The sequence below is a fragment of the Entelurus aequoreus genome, linkage group LG21, assembly GCF_033978785.1.
Source record: "Entelurus aequoreus isolate RoL-2023_Sb linkage group LG21, RoL_Eaeq_v1.1, whole genome shotgun sequence".
NCBI classification, from domain to species: domain Eukaryota; kingdom Metazoa; phylum Chordata; class Actinopteri; order Syngnathiformes; family Syngnathidae; genus Entelurus; species Entelurus aequoreus.
The window spans coordinates 24,062,353-24,080,547 of record NC_084751.1 but is presented as its reverse complement, the minus strand read 5'-3'; the positions used below and the strand labels follow the sequence as shown (position 1 = coordinate 24,080,547).

General features: G+C 39.7%; 1 protein-coding gene across 1 annotated transcript in view; it reads right to left on the bottom strand.

Annotated features, from left to right (window-relative positions):
- Window positions 1–18,195, bottom strand: part of ntrk2b (neurotrophic tyrosine kinase, receptor, type 2b) — a 69,144-nt gene that overhangs the window by 42,225 nt on the left and 8,724 nt on the right. Inside the window, exon 2 of the mRNA XM_062031229.1 lies at window positions 2,614–2,688. Coding sequence (XP_061887213.1) covers window positions 2,614–2,688 — 75 coding nt within the window. The remainder of the gene's footprint in view (window positions 1–2,613; window positions 2,689–18,195) is intronic.

Genomic DNA, 18,195 nt, shown 5'->3' with positions numbered 1-18,195 from the left:
GGCTGACGCAAATCTTTGTTGACAGAAATGTTGTATTTTAATTTCTATTCTACACATTTTTACAACAGTGGAAATCATTAGTAAAATGGAGGCTTCTCACAGGATGAGATAACTTTTGGAAATGACTGGCTCAGAATGGCCAAAGGTGTAGATGTGTGTTACGTGGGGGTCGCATCTTACTGTGCGGTCGTTCTCCCGGGATGCAGACGGACGACCCCGGACGAAAGCGTGTAGTAGGAGATGATTTATTTATCATTAATCGTAGCCAAACAGGAAACAAGCAAAAGGAAAAACGTGCCGATCGCACGGGAAGCTAAGGTAACCACTTAGCTCAGGAAGCATAAACTAGGAGTCAAGAAATACAAACGTAACTTGTTGCATGAAGCAAACAATGAAGCCAGACCGAGTGTGGCGAGCAACGTGAATAAATAGCTCTCTGATTAGTGGTCGACAGCAGGTGAGCGTGCCGACCACTAACCAGAGGCAGGTGAACCCAATTAATCCCCATGGAAACCAAAACAAACCAAGAGGTGCACAAAACAGGAACTAAGGGAGTCCAAAACTAACAGAACATAACCAAACAAAACATGATCCGGGCCACGGATCATGACAGATGTGTGTCTCCAAGTTAAAGGAAACGGCAGGCTGTCTTCTTCTAATGCAGGGGTGTCCAAAGTGCGGCCCGGGGGCCATTTGCGGCCCGCAGGTAATTTTTTAACGGCCCCAGGGCACATTCTAAAAATACGATGAAAAAAAATTTAAAAACATAAAAAGTGGTATAAAAGAGCAAACAGGTGAAATGTAACAAGAAAATGTTGCATTATTTACTCTAATAACACAAAGCTGCCATGCAGGCTGTTTCTTTCTTTAAAAAATAATAATGAATCAAAATCAATGTCATTATGAATTATTGACCTATTCAAGGCTCCATTTACTTCACATTAAATATTCCACTTTGAGATATTTTGGGGGGAAAATGTTGCATATTTTTTGGTTGCCATTTAAAAAACAAAGTTTTTTAAAGAAGGGCCTAAAACGAACAAACAAAAAACAAAAACAACAATAAAACTTATAATTGACGGATAGATCTGAAGTTGATCTTGAGACTATTGTGGTAAAAGTTAAAAAAAATGTTGGATTTATTTTTTTAAACTTTACTGAGCCAGTACCCTTTTGGATCCCCAATAATTTTAGTGGGACTTTTTTTTTTTTTAAGTGTCATTCCTCAAAAAAATAATGAATTAAAATCAATGTTGTTATGAGTTATTGACCTTTTTAAGACTCCAATTATTATATAATCTCAAATATTCTACTTTAAAATTTTATTGGGGGAAAATATTGCATATTTTGTGTCTTTTCCCATAAAAAAACACGGTTTTCCTTGACAAAAATGGCATACAACTTAAATCTTTAAAAGCGTTATATTGACAGACAGACCTAATGTTGATCTAGAGATTTAAACCTTGAATAATAATAATAATAATAAGTAATGACACATTTGTAATATTTTTTTTGACCAAAACCTTTTGGGGTCCCCGGGATCAAGTCTGAGTGGAGGCCTAAATGTATCTTTTTTTTATACATATATTGTATTGGTTTTTAAAATAAAAAATATCAAAATGGCCCCCGCTTGCTTTGATTTTTCAATGTGCGGCCCACAGTGGAAAAAGTTTGGACACCCCTGTTCTAATGGATTTATTACAATCTTGCCAATCTGGGTAATGTTTGCTGTGGTCTGGAACAACATGGCACACAAACAACTATGAGAAATGCAGCCAATATTACATACATATGATATGTCATGAGACATGCAAATATAAATTCAATACACAGAGGACATAAGTAAAGGAAATTAAATTAGCTCAAATATACCTACAAATGAGGCATAATGATGCAATATGTACATACAGCTAGCCTAAATAGCATGTTAGCATCGATTAGCTTGCAGTCATGGATTGACCAAATATGCCTGATAAGCACTCCAGCAAATCAATAAAATCAACAAAGCTCACCTTTGTGCATTCACACACAGCATAAAATGTTTGGTGGACAAAAAGGAGCGGCATAAAACACGTCTTTATTTGGAAGCGTAGGGGAAAGTAGTACATGTAAACAAACTATGATGAGTTCAAAGACCACCAAAATTAGTAGGACAAAACGGTGCTTGCCAAATACTCTCATCAGTGACTCATGTATAACATAAACAGTGGGATTTCTAACAATTAGGAAGGTTTGTGTCGTGTTTGTTCTCCTACAGAAAATATACTAAAACACTATTTTTTTTTTTAATTCAAATTTTTCCATTTTCACACATCTCTGAAAGAGGTCCAGGGAGCCACTAGGGCGGCGCTAAAGAGCCGCATGCGGCTCGAGAGCCGCGGGTTGCTGACCACCGCGCTATCCTTAATAAAAGTGAGATTATAACCCGTTCTCCTCACGTCTCTGGCAAAAACAAATGTGTAAGCAACGTTTAGTCGCTGCTTACGTCGACGTCATTCAGCCATTCCAGGGGACGTCGACATTAAAGTCATCAACAAACAACAAATCCAGTAGCAGCCCACGACTTCCACACAATATCAAATATACTTTAACCACAACACTTGCAATACTTACAGGTTCCGTAGATTTATGTAGTGCCTCAAAGTGTCGCTGTTGAGTTTTAACAGCTGGGTTTGATTAGCGATGTATCTGTAAGAGAGAAGAACAAACGGCAAGTAAATGCTGAGCACTACACACAAAAAAATGTTGGGTTAAAAAATAACCCAATTTCAACCCGACTGCTGGTTCAAAAAAGGACGAACCCCTTATTTGAGTTATTTGAACTCAACATTTTGGGTTAATTTTTTCAACCCAACTTTTGCGTTGAATTATTTAACCAAAAAGTTGAAGTATTTAACCAAAAAGTTGAGTTATGATAACATAATGTTGGGTTATTCCCAACCAAACTATTGGGTTGAATTATTTAACCCAAAAGTTGATTTATGCTAACTCAATGTTGGTGGATTCATAACCCAACTATGGGGTTTAATTTATTCCATACAAAAGCTAAATTATGCTCACTACAATGTTGTTCCAGACCCAACTATTGGGTTGCACAATTTTACAAATAAATTATATTATAAATGATATATATTATACATTTTACTGCTGGTTTGTCCTACTCCTTCCCAACTTCTGATCAAAATTATTTTTATTCCATTAAAATATACTCAAAAGCAAGATGTGAGTGACATTTATTTTACAAGAATTGCTGTGTATGGTCATAGTCGGGGTCGCATTTTACTGCGTGTATCGTTCTACCAGGATGCAGACGGGACTCCGGAGGCAATGTGCAGGTAAGGAAATGATTTATTGTCCATAAATCGTGCGGGATACAAACAACAGAGCACCAGCGTGCCGATAGCGCGGGAAACTAACGGAATAGCGAACAAGAAAAGCTTAGCATGTAAACAGGTAAACAAAAAGGCGAAGCTTAGCTCAGGAATCAAATTAGTACCCGTCGTAACTGTTGTGTGGAAGCAAATAAGAAAGCCAGACTGAGTGTGGCGAAAAGCAGGGAATAAGTAGCTCTCTGATTAGTGCCTAGGAGCAGGTGAGCAACCCGAACACTAATCAGAGGCAGGTGAAAACAATCTGCAGTCATGGCAACTAAAACACAAACCCACGGGGTGAGGGCGGTCGCATTTTTTCCGCTCCCTTCTTCTCCCTGCTTGCTCTCTTTGTTTTGTCTTGTCTACACTTTTTTGAAGCCTCTTTCTTTGCGCTGTCCTCCAAATCTAAACATCAGACATGATGCGGAAAAACAAAAATCCTAACCTACGATTTGACTCCCTCGAATGGCCTTGACGCTGCAACAACAGAAGCAGGCTGTTCTGAAAATATCCCCCGAGGACACCTCAACGATGGACGCTTTGGACCTCCCTCCCTCCTCAACGACACCTGGAGTCGAATTTTTGCTTGCATGCAGAACGGCCCCAGGCCTATGGACACTACATCAACACACCCAAGACAATGGGCATATACACACACACCCTCCCTCCCCCACCCCACGCCTTCCCCACCGCTTGATTCCCCTTCGGGGTGATGGACCGCTGGCAGCGCTTCATAGCAGCAGCCGACCTCCAGGGTCCCACCCCCCCCCCCCCTCTGTTGCGAGTTGTCGTGATTATATGTAACATGTTTATGTGTGCATGGCATGGAGGTTTTTTCCCACTCCAGACTGGGCCCCCTTGTATTTTTTTTACTCATCTTCTTCCCCAGCGTTTTACCTTTTTCCCATCTTTTACGGGGCGCCTCGTGGCGACCCGTCAGCGTTCCTGTTCTGTAACCCTGTACACTGTTTGTTTGTCTAATCTTGAATGGGTTTGTGCTGAAAACATAGTTTCGTTGTACTTGTGCAATGACAATAAAGTCCTATCCTATCCTATGCTATCAGGGGTGCTGAAAACAGGAACTACGGGAGTCAAAAACTAAACAAACATGACGGATCAGGACATTAGTAGTTCTGGGCTCTGTACCGAGGATGTCGCTGTGGCTTGTGCAGCCCTTTGAGACACTTGTGATTTAGGGCTATATAAATAAACATTGATTGATTGATATACAACATGCTCAAATATTTTCATGTACATAAAATGTGTGATTGTAAATAATGTTAATGAGATTAATCCTTAATAAAATTCCCTTCAAGAAAAAAAGCCTTTTACCCAAAAATGCGTTACTCATTGAAAAACAACCCAAAAATGGTTCATAGTTTTGAAATCCCAGAAATTGACCCAAAAACCCAATAACCCAAAAAATCTATTGCTCTTCATAAAAATAACCTATAACTTTTATATGCACTCCATTAGGAAGTCTTTGATTATATTAACCACATAGCGACCTTGTTTGCACCCTTTGAAAAATTCGACAGAAAAGTGGCACAGCAACAGGAAGTCCAGCTGTGGTTATGGATGAGGTCATATTGGTAACCTTTTCACGCTTTAGTCAAGAATGTTAAAAAGCCCAGACTTTCTTCAACGTCATAATAAGGAAATAATACAAAATGTTAGTGAATATCGTTACCTGGGTGTCATTTTAGAGCCAACACTTGGCTTTAAAAAACATATCAAACAGATGTGCCAGAGTCTTAAATACAACATAAAAACGTTCAAATGTATCAGGAATTCATTAACACTGGAGGCAGCTCAAACTTATTTTAATGCAATGATTATGTCTCGTTTTTATTATTGTATAACATGTTGGTCGCAGGCAAGCAAAATGACACTGAGGCCATTGGAAACTTTGCACAAACAATCCCTCAAAATCCTTGACTGAAAACCACAACACCACCATCATTGTTTAGTTCTCCAAAAATATAGATTGTTAAATTTAGCTAACATTCAAAGATTAGCATCAATACGAATGGCCCATCGAATCTTAAATAACACTGCACCAGCGCCACTTAAGCACTTTGTCCAGTTTACATCTGCTGTGACAACTAGAAACACACGAGCCTCCACCAGGGGGCAGTGTAGCGTACCCAGATGTAAAACCTCTTTTGCACAATCAGCCTTTTCATATAAAGCCATAAAGGAATGGAACGACCTCACAACAAACTTGAAAAGTCTAACAGATTACTCTTCATTCACAATTGAAGTTAAAAAGTGGCCTTGGAGCAATCAAAGCTGCTCACACGGTCACTAAGATGGGCATTATGTTTGACGCATCAACCCAATGTGTATTATATTTATCCATGAGAGCATTTTTATTGTAAATTGTGAGGTGTGTGTGTTAAAATCATGGTTGTTTTTACAAATGATGACAGATGTGAACAAAAGCATGTATTGTCTTTGTGTGATGATGTAAATGAGGTGTGGTTGTATTGTATATTAAGTATGTGTCCATGAAAGGGCATTTTATGACTTTTTTCTTAATACTTGTGTATGATTTTATTGTCATAATTTTATTGCATGATTTTTGTATCCCTTTAATTTAGGTAGCCAGGGACTGCAGATGGAAATTAGCTATTTAGCTATAATCTGGTACAGAACATATCTGTCTTTGAGCTTAATGTTTCTGTACATTGTCCCTTCAAATAAAGACTAAACTAAACTAAACTATAAAAGACTGAATCAATTTTTCATGCTGTAGTTAACTTCTAATTACACTTTTATGAACAGTCAAGAATGTAAAAATGTTGACTTGGTGTGGTTGGTGAAGTCGGGCAAATATTTCGGCAAAACATGCGAGATCCTGGTGAGTGCACAATGAAAGGTAAAACAGTCAATACTTTTACTGTACAGTGGTCAGATTCTTTATACACTTGTCAACAATTAAAGGGTGAGTGTGCTGTACTTTCATCAGAGAGGGGTTATTTATGTATTTTTTTGGAAGGGGCGGAGCGGTGAGGTTATTGGAAAACGTTTGAATTAGGGGTGTCAAATGATTAATTTTCTAATGCGATGAAGTGGCGACTTGTCCAGGGTGTACCTCACCTTCCGCCTGAGTGCAGCTGGATTAGGCCCCAGCATCACCCGCAACCCCGAAAGGGACAAGCGGTAGAAAATGGATGGATGGATGGTTCACGTTCTTGAATTGTGATTAATCATGATTATAAACACGGAATTTTTTGATTGCATACTTACATTTTGCTTAAGAAAAGACCCAATTATTTGGACACAATGCAATTTTGTTGTCAGAATGCCATAGAGGAGCGTTTTTGCAAGTCATTGATTTGCTCAAAACTTGGTGAGAGTAAGCATAGTAAGAAATAAAGTTGCTGTTTGCGACTTCCTCACAGTAACATTTTTTAAAAGAAAAAATTAAACAAGAACTCCACCGGCTAGCTTATGTTACCATTAGTGGTTTAACCAAACACATTTGGCCGGGCTGTATATGTATACATATATATATATATATATATATATATATATATATATATATATATATATATATATATATATATATATATATATATATATATATATATATATATATATATATATATATATACACACCACTGGGGTCTTTTTTATTTCATCCATGTCACAAACTATTCCATCGCTTTGCCTCTATTATCTCTGTACATGTGTGTTCCTGTGTACTTAAAGGCCTACTGAAAGCCACTACTACCGACCACGCAGTCTGATAGTTTATATATCAATGATGAAATCTTAACATTGCAGCACATGCCAATACGGCCGGGTTAACTTATAAAGTACAATTTTAAATTTCCCGCGAAACTTCCGGTTGAAAACGTCTATGTATGATGACGTTTGCGCGTGACGTCAATGGTTGAAATGGAAGTATTCGGACACCATTGTATCCAATACAAAAAGCTCTGTTTTCATCGCAAAATTCCACAGTATTCTGGACATCTGTGTTGGTGAATCTTTTGCAATTTGTTTAATGAACAATGAAGACTGCAAAGAAGAAAGCTGTAGGTGGGATCGTGTATTAGCGGCTGGCTGGAGCAACACAACCAGGAGGACTTTGACTTGGATAGCAGACACGCTATCCGACGCTAGCCGCCGACCGCATCGATGGTCGGGTGAAGTCCTTTGTCGCTCCGTCGATCGCTGGAACGCAGGTGAGCACGGGTGTTGATGAGCAGATGAGGGCTGGCTGGCGTAGCTAATGTTTTTAGCATAGCTCTGTGAGGTCTCGTAGCTAAGTTAGCTTCAATGGCGTCATTAGCAACAGCATTGTTAAGCTTCGCCAGGCTGAAAAGCATTAACCGTGTAGTTACAGGTCCATGGTTTAATAGTATTGTTGATTTTCTGTCTATCCTTCCAGTCAGGGGTTTATTTCTTTTGTTTCTATCTGCAGTTAAGCCCGATGCTATCACGTTAGCTCCGTAGCTAAAGTGCTTCGCCGATGTATTGTTGTGGAGATAAAAGTCACTGTGAATGTCCATTTCGCGTTCTCGACTCTCATTTTCAAGAGGATATAGTATCCGAGGTGGTTTAAAATACAAATCCGTGATCCACAATAGAAAAAGGAGAGAGTGTGGAATCCAATGAGCCCTTGTACCTAAGTTACGGTCAGAGTGAAAAAAGAAATGTCCTGCACTGCACTCTAGTCCTTCACTCTCTCGTTCCTCATCCACAAATCTTTCATCCTCGCTCAAATTAATGGGGTAATCGTCGCTTTCTCGGTCCGAATCTCTCTCGCTGCTGGTGTAAACAATGGGGAAATGTGAGGAGCCTTTCAATCTGCGACATCACGCTACTTCCGGTACAGGCAAGGCTTTTTTTATCAGCGACCAAAAGTTGCGAACTTTATCGTCAATGTTCTCTACTAAATCCTTTCAGCAAAAATATGGCAATATCGCAAAATGATCAAGTATGACACATAGAATGGATCTGCTGTCCCCGTTTAAATTAAAAAATTTCATTTCAGTAGGCCTTTAATATTTCTACTTGGTATACAAAACCCAAAACCAGTAAATTTGGCACATTGTGCAATTTGTAAATAAAAACAAAATACAATGATTTGCAAATCCTTTTCAACTTATATTCAATTGAATAGACTGCAAATACAAGATATTTAATGTTTGAACTGAGAAACATAATTTTTTTTTTTGCAAATAATCAATAACTTAGAATTTACTGGCAGCAACACATTGCAAAAAAGTTGGCACAGGAGCATTTTTACCACTGTGTTACATGGCCTTTCCTTTTAACAACACTCAGTAAACGTTTGGTAACTGAGGAGACCAATTTTTGAAGCTTTTCAGGTGGAATTCTTTCCCATTCTTGCTTGATGTACAGCTTAAGTTGTTCAACAGTCCGGGGTCTCTGTTGAGATATTTTAGGCTTCATTATGTGCCACACATTTTCAATGGCTGAAATAAGCAGGGGCGTCCATGATAACGTTGTTTGGATGGCAACATATGTTATTCCAAAACCTGTATGGACCTGTCAGCATTAATGGTGCCTTCACAGATGTGTAAGTTACCCATGCCTTGGGCACTAATACACCTCCATACCATCACAGATGCTGGATTTTGAACTTTGCGCCTATAACAATCCGGATGATTATTTTCCTCTTTGTTCCGGAGGACACGACATCCACAGTTTCCAAAAACAATTTGAAATGTGGACTCGTCAGACCACAGAACACTTTTACACTTTGCATCAGTCCATCTTATATGAGCTCGGGCCCAGCGAAGCCGGCGGCGTTTCTGGGTGTTGTTGATAAATGACTTTCGCTTTGCATAGTAGAGTTTTAACTTGCACTTACAGATGTAGCGACCAACTGTAGTTACTGACAGTGGGTTTCTGAAGTGTTCCTGAGCCCATGTGGTGATATCCTTTTCACACTGATGTCGCTTGTTGATGCAGTACAGCCTGAGGGATCGAAGGTCACGGGCTTAGCTGCTTACGTGCAGTGATTTCTCCAGATTCTCTGAACCCTTTGATGATATTACGGACCGTAGATGGTGAAACCCTAAATTCCTTGCAATAGCTGGTTGAGAAAGATTTTTCTTAAACTGTTCAACAATTTGCTCACACATTTATTGACAAAGTGGTGACCCTCGCCCCATCCTTGTTTGTGAATGACTGAGCATTTCATGGAAGCTGCTTTTATACCCAATCATGGCACCCACCTGTTCCCAATTAGCCTGTTCACCTGTGGGATGCTCCGAATAAGTGTTTGATGAGTATTCCTCAACTTAGTCTTTTGTGCCACTTGTGCCAGCTTTTTTGAAACATGTTGCAGGCATCAAATCCCAAATGAGCTAATATTTGCAAAAAATAACAATGTTCAATTCAGCCACAGCGTCAATTCCGGTCCTTCAACAATCGCAATTTCTTCCGAATCAAAATATATATTCATACATTACATATATCCTAGTATTTGCGCACTATTAAGTAAGTGATACACAGAAAATGTGGTCGCCTTAAATAGAAACCACAACCGGGTGTTGTGATGAAATATCCATTTCGCCCAAAGCTGACAAAAAAAATCAGATTCAGATCGCATAGCGTTTAGACTGAAGTCACATTTAAAAAGATCAGACTCCAATCTGTCATGATCTGTTTTATCAGATAATGCCGTTTCATGGTATTTTTCTGTGTGCAGTTTTAGTTCCTGTCTTGCACTCTTATTTTGTGGTTTTTCACTTCCTGTTTTCTCCTTTCCTGCAGCAGCTTTACGCCTGCCTTTGAGCACTTTTCCCCTCACCTGTTTTCTGTTGGTAATTAACACTTTATAAGTTGAGCTTGCGACACTATTTGGTTGTCGGGACATTATTCACTGGTCACTGTTGATAATTCTTTCCATGCTGACCTCAAGTATGCACGTACTTTGTGGACGCCGTCTGCTCCACATTCTTTGTAAGTGTTTTTTCTGTGTTCTAGCATTTCATTTTGTTTCCTTTATAGTCTATCCAGTCCCTGTTGTTTTCACTTTTTGTTTAATCATTAAATACCCTTTTTTTTTTACTGCATGCTGCCTCCTTGTTCATCTGCATTTAAAAATCACTACAACCTCCGTCGTCTCACACGACGCAGCCAGTTGACACAATCGTCTTCAGGACTACCTCCTGATGTGGCCTGAATCTGATGCCAAAAGACCAGATTTAAAGCACTTTGGAGCGTTTAGACTGGCAAAAAAATCAGATCTGTGTTACTTGAGGGCAAAAAAATCAGACTGGGAGTGCAGTGTAAACGGGACCAAACTCATTTTAGCTCAGGGGCCGCATGGAGGTAAATCTATTCCCACGTGGGCCAGACTGGTAAAATCATGGCATAATAACTTAAAAATATAACTACTACAACTTCAGATTCTTTTCTTTGTTTAAACTTTGGCCCAAAATAGAACAAGCACATTCTGACAATGTACATATCACAAATAATCCTCTTGACAAAAACACTTCAAGTTAGTTGAAAATTCTGAGGAAAAAATTGGTGGAGTTTCAAAAACACAGTGAAGAACACAATGAACTCAGACTTAATCTCAGTGTATCTACAAAGCAATTAAACTTTAAGTCAAAGTTCATCTAGAATTGAACAAAAAACTAAAAGCATAAATAAAAACGATTCTATGTATCAACTACCTCATTTGCCATTTCCACATATTAATCCTGTGCTAACTCAACAAACCATACAAACTATTCAAGAGGGTTGCGTTACTCCTCCCTGCCTTCAAAGCATCACTGTGTATCGATAGAAAAATAAAGGCTGTTTCAATTGAAATTGAAACAGCTTCAACAAACCAAAATAAAAACTTAAAAGACTGACAGTATTGCAGTGAATCACACACTGTTCACTTTCTTTAAATTTGCAGAGAAGACAATCGTTTCTACAAAACTGTATCAATGTGCAGTGTCTCATGCAGTTAAGTGGGGTTACCAATTGTTTATTGTGCTTAAATTACCACTACAATTGAAAATCTATTTGCATCTATATCGAAGTTATCATATATATCTGATTTATGATACCAAAAGACTTCCAAAGTTTATTAATTAATAGATATGATCAAAATAGTATCAAGCTCATGGAGATTCCTGAGCCATTTTGAGAAGATAATGAGCAAGCCAGTCACGTGATCTGTGACAAAGAGGGGGCAACCACAGATATCTTCCCCATCAACAACAATGCTACTCAAGCAGACTTTGTGAAAGTCAAAAACGATTACTTGGGAAAATGATGATTCAGACCCTTATATATTTGAGACTGAACACAAGGAGGATGAGCAATACGTTTTAGAAGCCGAGTGCTAAACGGATGCAGCTTTATTGAAACACATCAGCAGCTTTGCGAGAAGCTAAACATTCAAAATAACCGTAATAAACCATAATAAAACAAACACCTATCGAAGGATGCCGACCGAACGGATTGTGGAGGGAGGTGTGGCCAGCGCGCCTGCAGGAGCAAAGGTCACCGCCTCTGTCTATGATGCTGAGGACGAGCACCATCAGATAGGGCGGGGCATGGGTTGACGGCAAGACACAGCTGGCAGGTGATTAGATTTCACAGATGGTACGTGTTAATCTAATCATCTGTTGTCTTTAACAGTAAGCGGCCGGGAGCAGGAGGGGAGAGAGGATACTGACGTGGCTGAAAAGTTGCGTCCTGCTGGAGAGGAAACTTGTGATAAAAACTATGTACATTAAAACCTGGTTAAAAACTGCACGCTTGGCTCCGGTGCTGTGTCTAACAGTGGAACTGCTGGGAAGCAACTTCCACAGGGATATTAACATAATCCTGTTTAGATGAAGAATCTATCAGAATCCTCACAAACAGTTACAAAAAATTGCCGCAACTATAGCGCCTTTTTTGCCATCTCGAGGGATGTTAAAGTCAACCAGCCTCTCGGTCCATGGCCACATTTGTCTACTACCAAGTGAGAGATGCATGAATTATAATCTCGAAATAACTTTTACCAAGTTTAAAACGAAGCAAAAGCAGCCGCTGGCTTAGCGTGTCAATAAATGGTAAATGGGTCGTACTTGTATAGCGCTTTTCTACCTTTTTAAGGAACTCAAAGCGCTTTGACACTATTTTCCACATTCACCCATTCACACACACACATTCACACACTGATGGCGGGAGCTGCCATGCACGGCGCTAACCAGGCCCATCAGGAGCAAGGGTGAAGTGTCTTGCTCAAGGACACAACGGACGTGACTAGGATGGTGGAAGGTGGGGATTGAACCAGTAACCCTCAGATTGCTGGCACGGCCACTCTCCCAACTTTGCCAACAAGCCGCCCCCTTAACCACATTAACTTGAGGCACAAGAAGAGAAAATGAGGAAAATAAAGGAACAGCAGGACTTTGTCTTGAACTTACTGCTGCTGTGCTTGCATTGTAGTCGACAACATGTTCAAGAAACAATGACCAGTTATGCTTGACGGACAGTCACTACATTTCCATGCAATAAATTCATAGGATTTCTCAAATAGTAAGATTTTTTTGTATTTTCACACCAACATGTGAAGTCTTAGTGACCATGCACACACTCTATTGCGACTATTGGTCATACGCCAGGTGCCTCCTGTACACTGTATATTCTAACCTCTTACGGATTTTAGGACGTGGCGTACATAACAAATGCATGCGCTTTAGCTTTAGGCATTCTTAGCTAATAATAGCGATTTGGATAGATAACATACTATCATAACAACAACATGACTGCAAATTGTTTGTTGCTTCTCTTGGACTGTTTTTGTGTGTGTGCACGTGCTCTCTGCGCGCATGTGTTGATGAGACAGTAAAAACATGTAAAGCGACTTTGGGTACTTAGAAAAGCGCTATATAAATCCCAGGTATTATTATTATTACTATTAATAATAGCAGCATAAGCTAGTAGTTAGCTTACTGCTATCAATGTGCAGCTAAAATAGGCTTAACGCTAATTAGAACAATATCGCTGATATTTGGTTCATTTTCAGGTCACGACATGTAAATGGAATATTGTTGACGGTTTCTGGATGATTTTAGATGGATTTATGGGCGCAATAGAGCAGTGTTTTTCAACCTTTTTTGAGCCAAGACACATTTTTTGCGTTGAAAAAATCCGGAGGCACACCACCAGCAGAAATCATTAAAATAAAGAAACTCAGTTGACAGTAAAAAGTTGTTTAAACCATAACCAAGCATGCATCACTATAGCTCTTCTCTCAAAGTAGGTGTACTGTCACGACCTGTCTCATCACACCGTGACTTATTTGGAGTTTTTTTGCTGTTTTCCTGTGTGTAGTGTTTTAGTTCTTGTCTGGTATTCCTATTTTGGTGGCTTTTTCTCTTTTTTTGGTATTTTCCTGTAGCAGTTTCATGTCTTCCTTTGAGCGATATTTCCCGCATCTACTTTGTTTTAGCAATCAAGAATATTTCAGTTGTTTTTATCCTTCTTTGTGTGGACATTGTTGATTGTCACATGCTCGGATGTACATTGTGGACGTCATCTTTGCTCCACAGTAAGTCTTTGCTGTCGTCCAGCATTCTGTTTTTGTTTACTTTGTATGTTATGTTTTGGTTTTGTTCTGCATAGCCTTCCCTAAGCTTCAATGCCTTTTCTTAGGGGCACTCACCTTTTGTTTATTTTCGGTTAAAGCATTAGACACCTTTTTACCTGCACACTGCCTCCCGCTGTTTCCGACATCTACAAAGCAATTAGCTACCGGCTGCCACCTACTGATATGGAAGAGTATTACACGGTTACTCTGCCGAGCTCTAGACAGCACCGACACTCAACAACAACACATCATTTGCAGACTATAATTACTGGTTTGCAAAAAATATTTTTAACCCAAATAGGTGAAATGAGATAATCTCCCACGGCACACCAGACTCTGTCTCAAGGCACATAGTGGTTGAAAAACACTGCAATAGAGGACCTTCGATCTGTTGACTCAATTGTTAGCTATTTATTTACGATTTTGAATGCATAAAAAAAGCCAAGCTTATTTGTTCTTGTTTTTAAAAGGATTGTTAATGATAAGACATCACATCTCTTTCCAATTTTTGCATATATCTAGTATGACTGATCTGATGATATGGTCAGAGAGCAGAAGAGTTCCTCCAATGACATCATCCGACCCCGAAGCTACAGAAATTGCCAAAGATGTTTGGAGCAGGAAATTTAAAATGGCATTTTGTGATGTTTAGACGGTATAAATACAATTGGATATGTTTTAATGCAGTGGTCCCCAACCACCGGGCCGCGGCCCGGTACCTGTCCATGGCCCGGTACCTGTCCGTGGATCGATTGGTACCGGGCCGCACAAGAAATAAAATAAAAAAATTAAAACATTTTTTTATTTTTTATTTTTTATTAAATCGACATAAAAATCACAAGATACACTTACAATTAGTGCACCAACCCAAAAAACTTCCCTCCCCCATTTATACTCACTATTTTATGACAAAAAATAAAAAAATAAAAAAGTTAAAAAAACATACCCCCCCGGTCCGTGGGACAAATTTTCAAGCGTTGACCGGTCCGCAGTTACAAAAAGGTTGGGGACCACTAGTTTAATGGATACAATGAAACACAATTAAGCATATAAAGTCAACTTGTTTTTCCACTCTACTGGTACTTTAAGTTATTTCTTTTTTTTTCTTTAACAGGTTTAAAACATGGCGCGAACATGCGGCATCATTAACTGCCACAATCGTGGACATAATCGCCTCAGGAAAAAAAAAAAAAAAGGGTTCCGTGAGATTTTTCTCGATTCCAGCGTGAAAGCAAAGCCGAAGGAAGAGGGGTTATGAAGCTAACAAGAAAAGGGCGAATAACTTGAATAGCAGCCGTGAGACGATCAAACATAACTTTTAACGCCATCACTTGGTACATGTTGGTGTGTTCACCGCATTTTTTAGACTGGTACTGTCACGGCGCGGACTCGAACCCGCTTCCCTCCTGCAACTGACTGTCACAGTTCCTCCTCTGGCTGCTTGCCCGGACACGCCCCCGCTCACGCTGAGCGCAGCACGCCCACGCAGCAACAAGCCTGCAGACAATCTGCAATCTGCACACCTGGGACTGATGAGGGTGAGCTGGATAAAGGACAAGTGGACCTAAGGATCCATGCGGGAACTTAGTTTACCTCTTTGTATACCTGCCTTCCAGAGTCTCCCCCTTTGTTATCTCCTGTTGTTTCCTCCGTGGTTTTGGACTGCCTTCCTAGATCCTTGACCCTCGCCTGGACACGGACTCTGATGCCTCTCTCTCGCCCTGGATCTTCTGCCTGCCCCATGGACTGCTTTTCCTGCCTTGTTCCTTCTCCTCGTTTCAACATTTGGTAAGACTCAACAGCTAATTATTCATACACATAGTCTTCCACCATACAGCCCTTCTGGATATTAGTTCACACTCCATTTCCGTAGTTATTATTATGATTGTTTGATTATTATATATATTGTAATATATATAATAAAATACATAGAGCTAGACCGCACCCTGGTGTCTTTGCCGTCATCTCCCCTCTGTAAACCATAACAGGTAAGTTTGAATCAAAGCATGTTTTATTCAGTTACGCACGTAGCAATTAGTAAAAAAAAAAACAATTAGTCTGTTTACTTTTAGTCATGGCTAATGACAAAAATGAGTGAGTAATATTTTCGGAGTAGTAGCACAGTGATCAAAATGTTTAAAAGTAATAATTGGGTTGTTTTTTTCGGGGAAACCTGCCTTTGAAATGAGGCTGGGCACCATCACTCCATCTCGAACAAATAAGAGATGAAAGCCGTTGATTACTCACAATTTGAGCGGAGGACAGTGAGCTTTAACAGACTTTGCATTCTGAAATTCTAATAAAAACTGACTCCTTTAACAAAATACAAGTTTGGCTTCGACAATGGCGGTAGCTTACTCAAATCTCTTGTCCGTTGGACGTGCTCGTATGGATCAATTCCACAGAGAGGTTCGGATTTTTCCCAAAAGTACCCCACAATGCATATCCGGAATCCATTTTGAAGGGCGAGCGCCATCATGATACTAAGGAACTAGTCTGAATAAAATAACCTTGCACAAGCTGTGATACGATGCAGAAATACTGCGTGTCATTGGATTAGAAGTCCCTTTGTTGTTACAAGGGGAAAACGGACATGATTGGATGTAAAGATCTGTACCAGATCGACAAGTCTGAGTGGAGCAGAGACCACGACATCTTCCCCGATGTCTCATACTCGGACTTTGTGAACTACTGAAATTTTCAACCCAGCCCATTTTACACTTTATATGACTTTTAAAACGATAAGAGCCTTGAAAGCTACGACCGCTTTGTTTGTGATGTTTGTGTTTTTCAGCACTAACCTAGTGGACATTGTGTAATCAAGGCAAGAGTCAAGCACTCACAGAAATTATCGTAGCCAAGTTTGACACCCTGGATAATTACGGAGAACAAATCTAAGGTCATCTCAGCAGACTGTGACTATAAGGCAGGATTGGGAGAATGATGTTCTCATGTAGCTTCACTTTTGTTTTATGTGGAAGCTGCAGTCAATTTCTATCAGTACACCTACTATCAAAGTTCTTCGACTAAGCACATCAAGTTAATGCAAAGCGGGGCTGTCAAATTTATTTTACATTCATTTTTACTTATAGAAAGTTCTTAATTACCGTATTTTCCGGACCATAGGGAGCAGCGGATTATAAGGCGCACTGCCGATGAATGGTCTTTTTTCATATATAAGGCGCACCGGATTATAAGGCGCATTAAAAGAGTCCTATTATTTTGTTTTTCTAAATTGAAAACACTTTCTTGTGGTCTAGATAACAGGTAATGGTGGTTATTTGGTCAAAATGTTGCATAGATTATGTTTTACTGATCATCTTCAAGCCGCTTTCTGAAAGTCGCATCCGGATGCGTTGTTTTGTAGGGGGTCTCATAACCGTGGCTCACCTTCGGCAGCATCTTCTCCCCGTCATCTTTGTTGTAGCGGTGTAGCGTGCAAGGACGGAGTGGAAAAAGGGTCCAAAAATGGAGCTAACTGTTTTAACATACTTGCCAACCCTCCCGGTTTTACCGGGAGACTCCCGGAATTCAGCGCCTCTCCCGATAACCTCCCGGAAGAAATTTTCTCCCGATAAACTCCCGGAATTCAGCCGGAGCTGGAGGCCATGCCCCCTCCAGCTCAATGCGGACCTGAGTGGGGACAGCGGCGACAGTCTGTTTTCACGTCCGCTTTCCCACGATATAAACAGCGTGCCTGCCCAATCACGTTATAACTGTAGAATGATCGAGGGCGAGTTCTTGGTTTCTTATGTGGGTTTATTGTTAGGCAGTTTCATTAACGCCCTCCCAGCGCGGTAACAACACACAACAACAGCAGTCACGTTTTCGTCTACCGTAAAGCAGTTTGTCTGCCGTAAACAGCAATGTTGTGACACTCTTTAACAGGACAATACTGCCATCTACTGGATAGTCTCCGGAACACTGAAATTCAAGTATTTCTTTTATTTATATGTATAATGAAATAAATAATTATATATATATATATATATATATATATATATATATATATATATATATATATATATATATATATATATATATATATATATATATATATATATATATATATATATAGCTAGAATTCACTGAAAGTCAAGTATTTCATAAATATATATATATGAAATATATATGAAATACTCGAGTTGGTGAATTCTAGCTGTAAATATACTCCTCCCCTCTTAACCACGCCGCCCGCCCCCAACCACACCCCCTCCCCGACCCCGACCACGCCAGATAATATGTCTTACC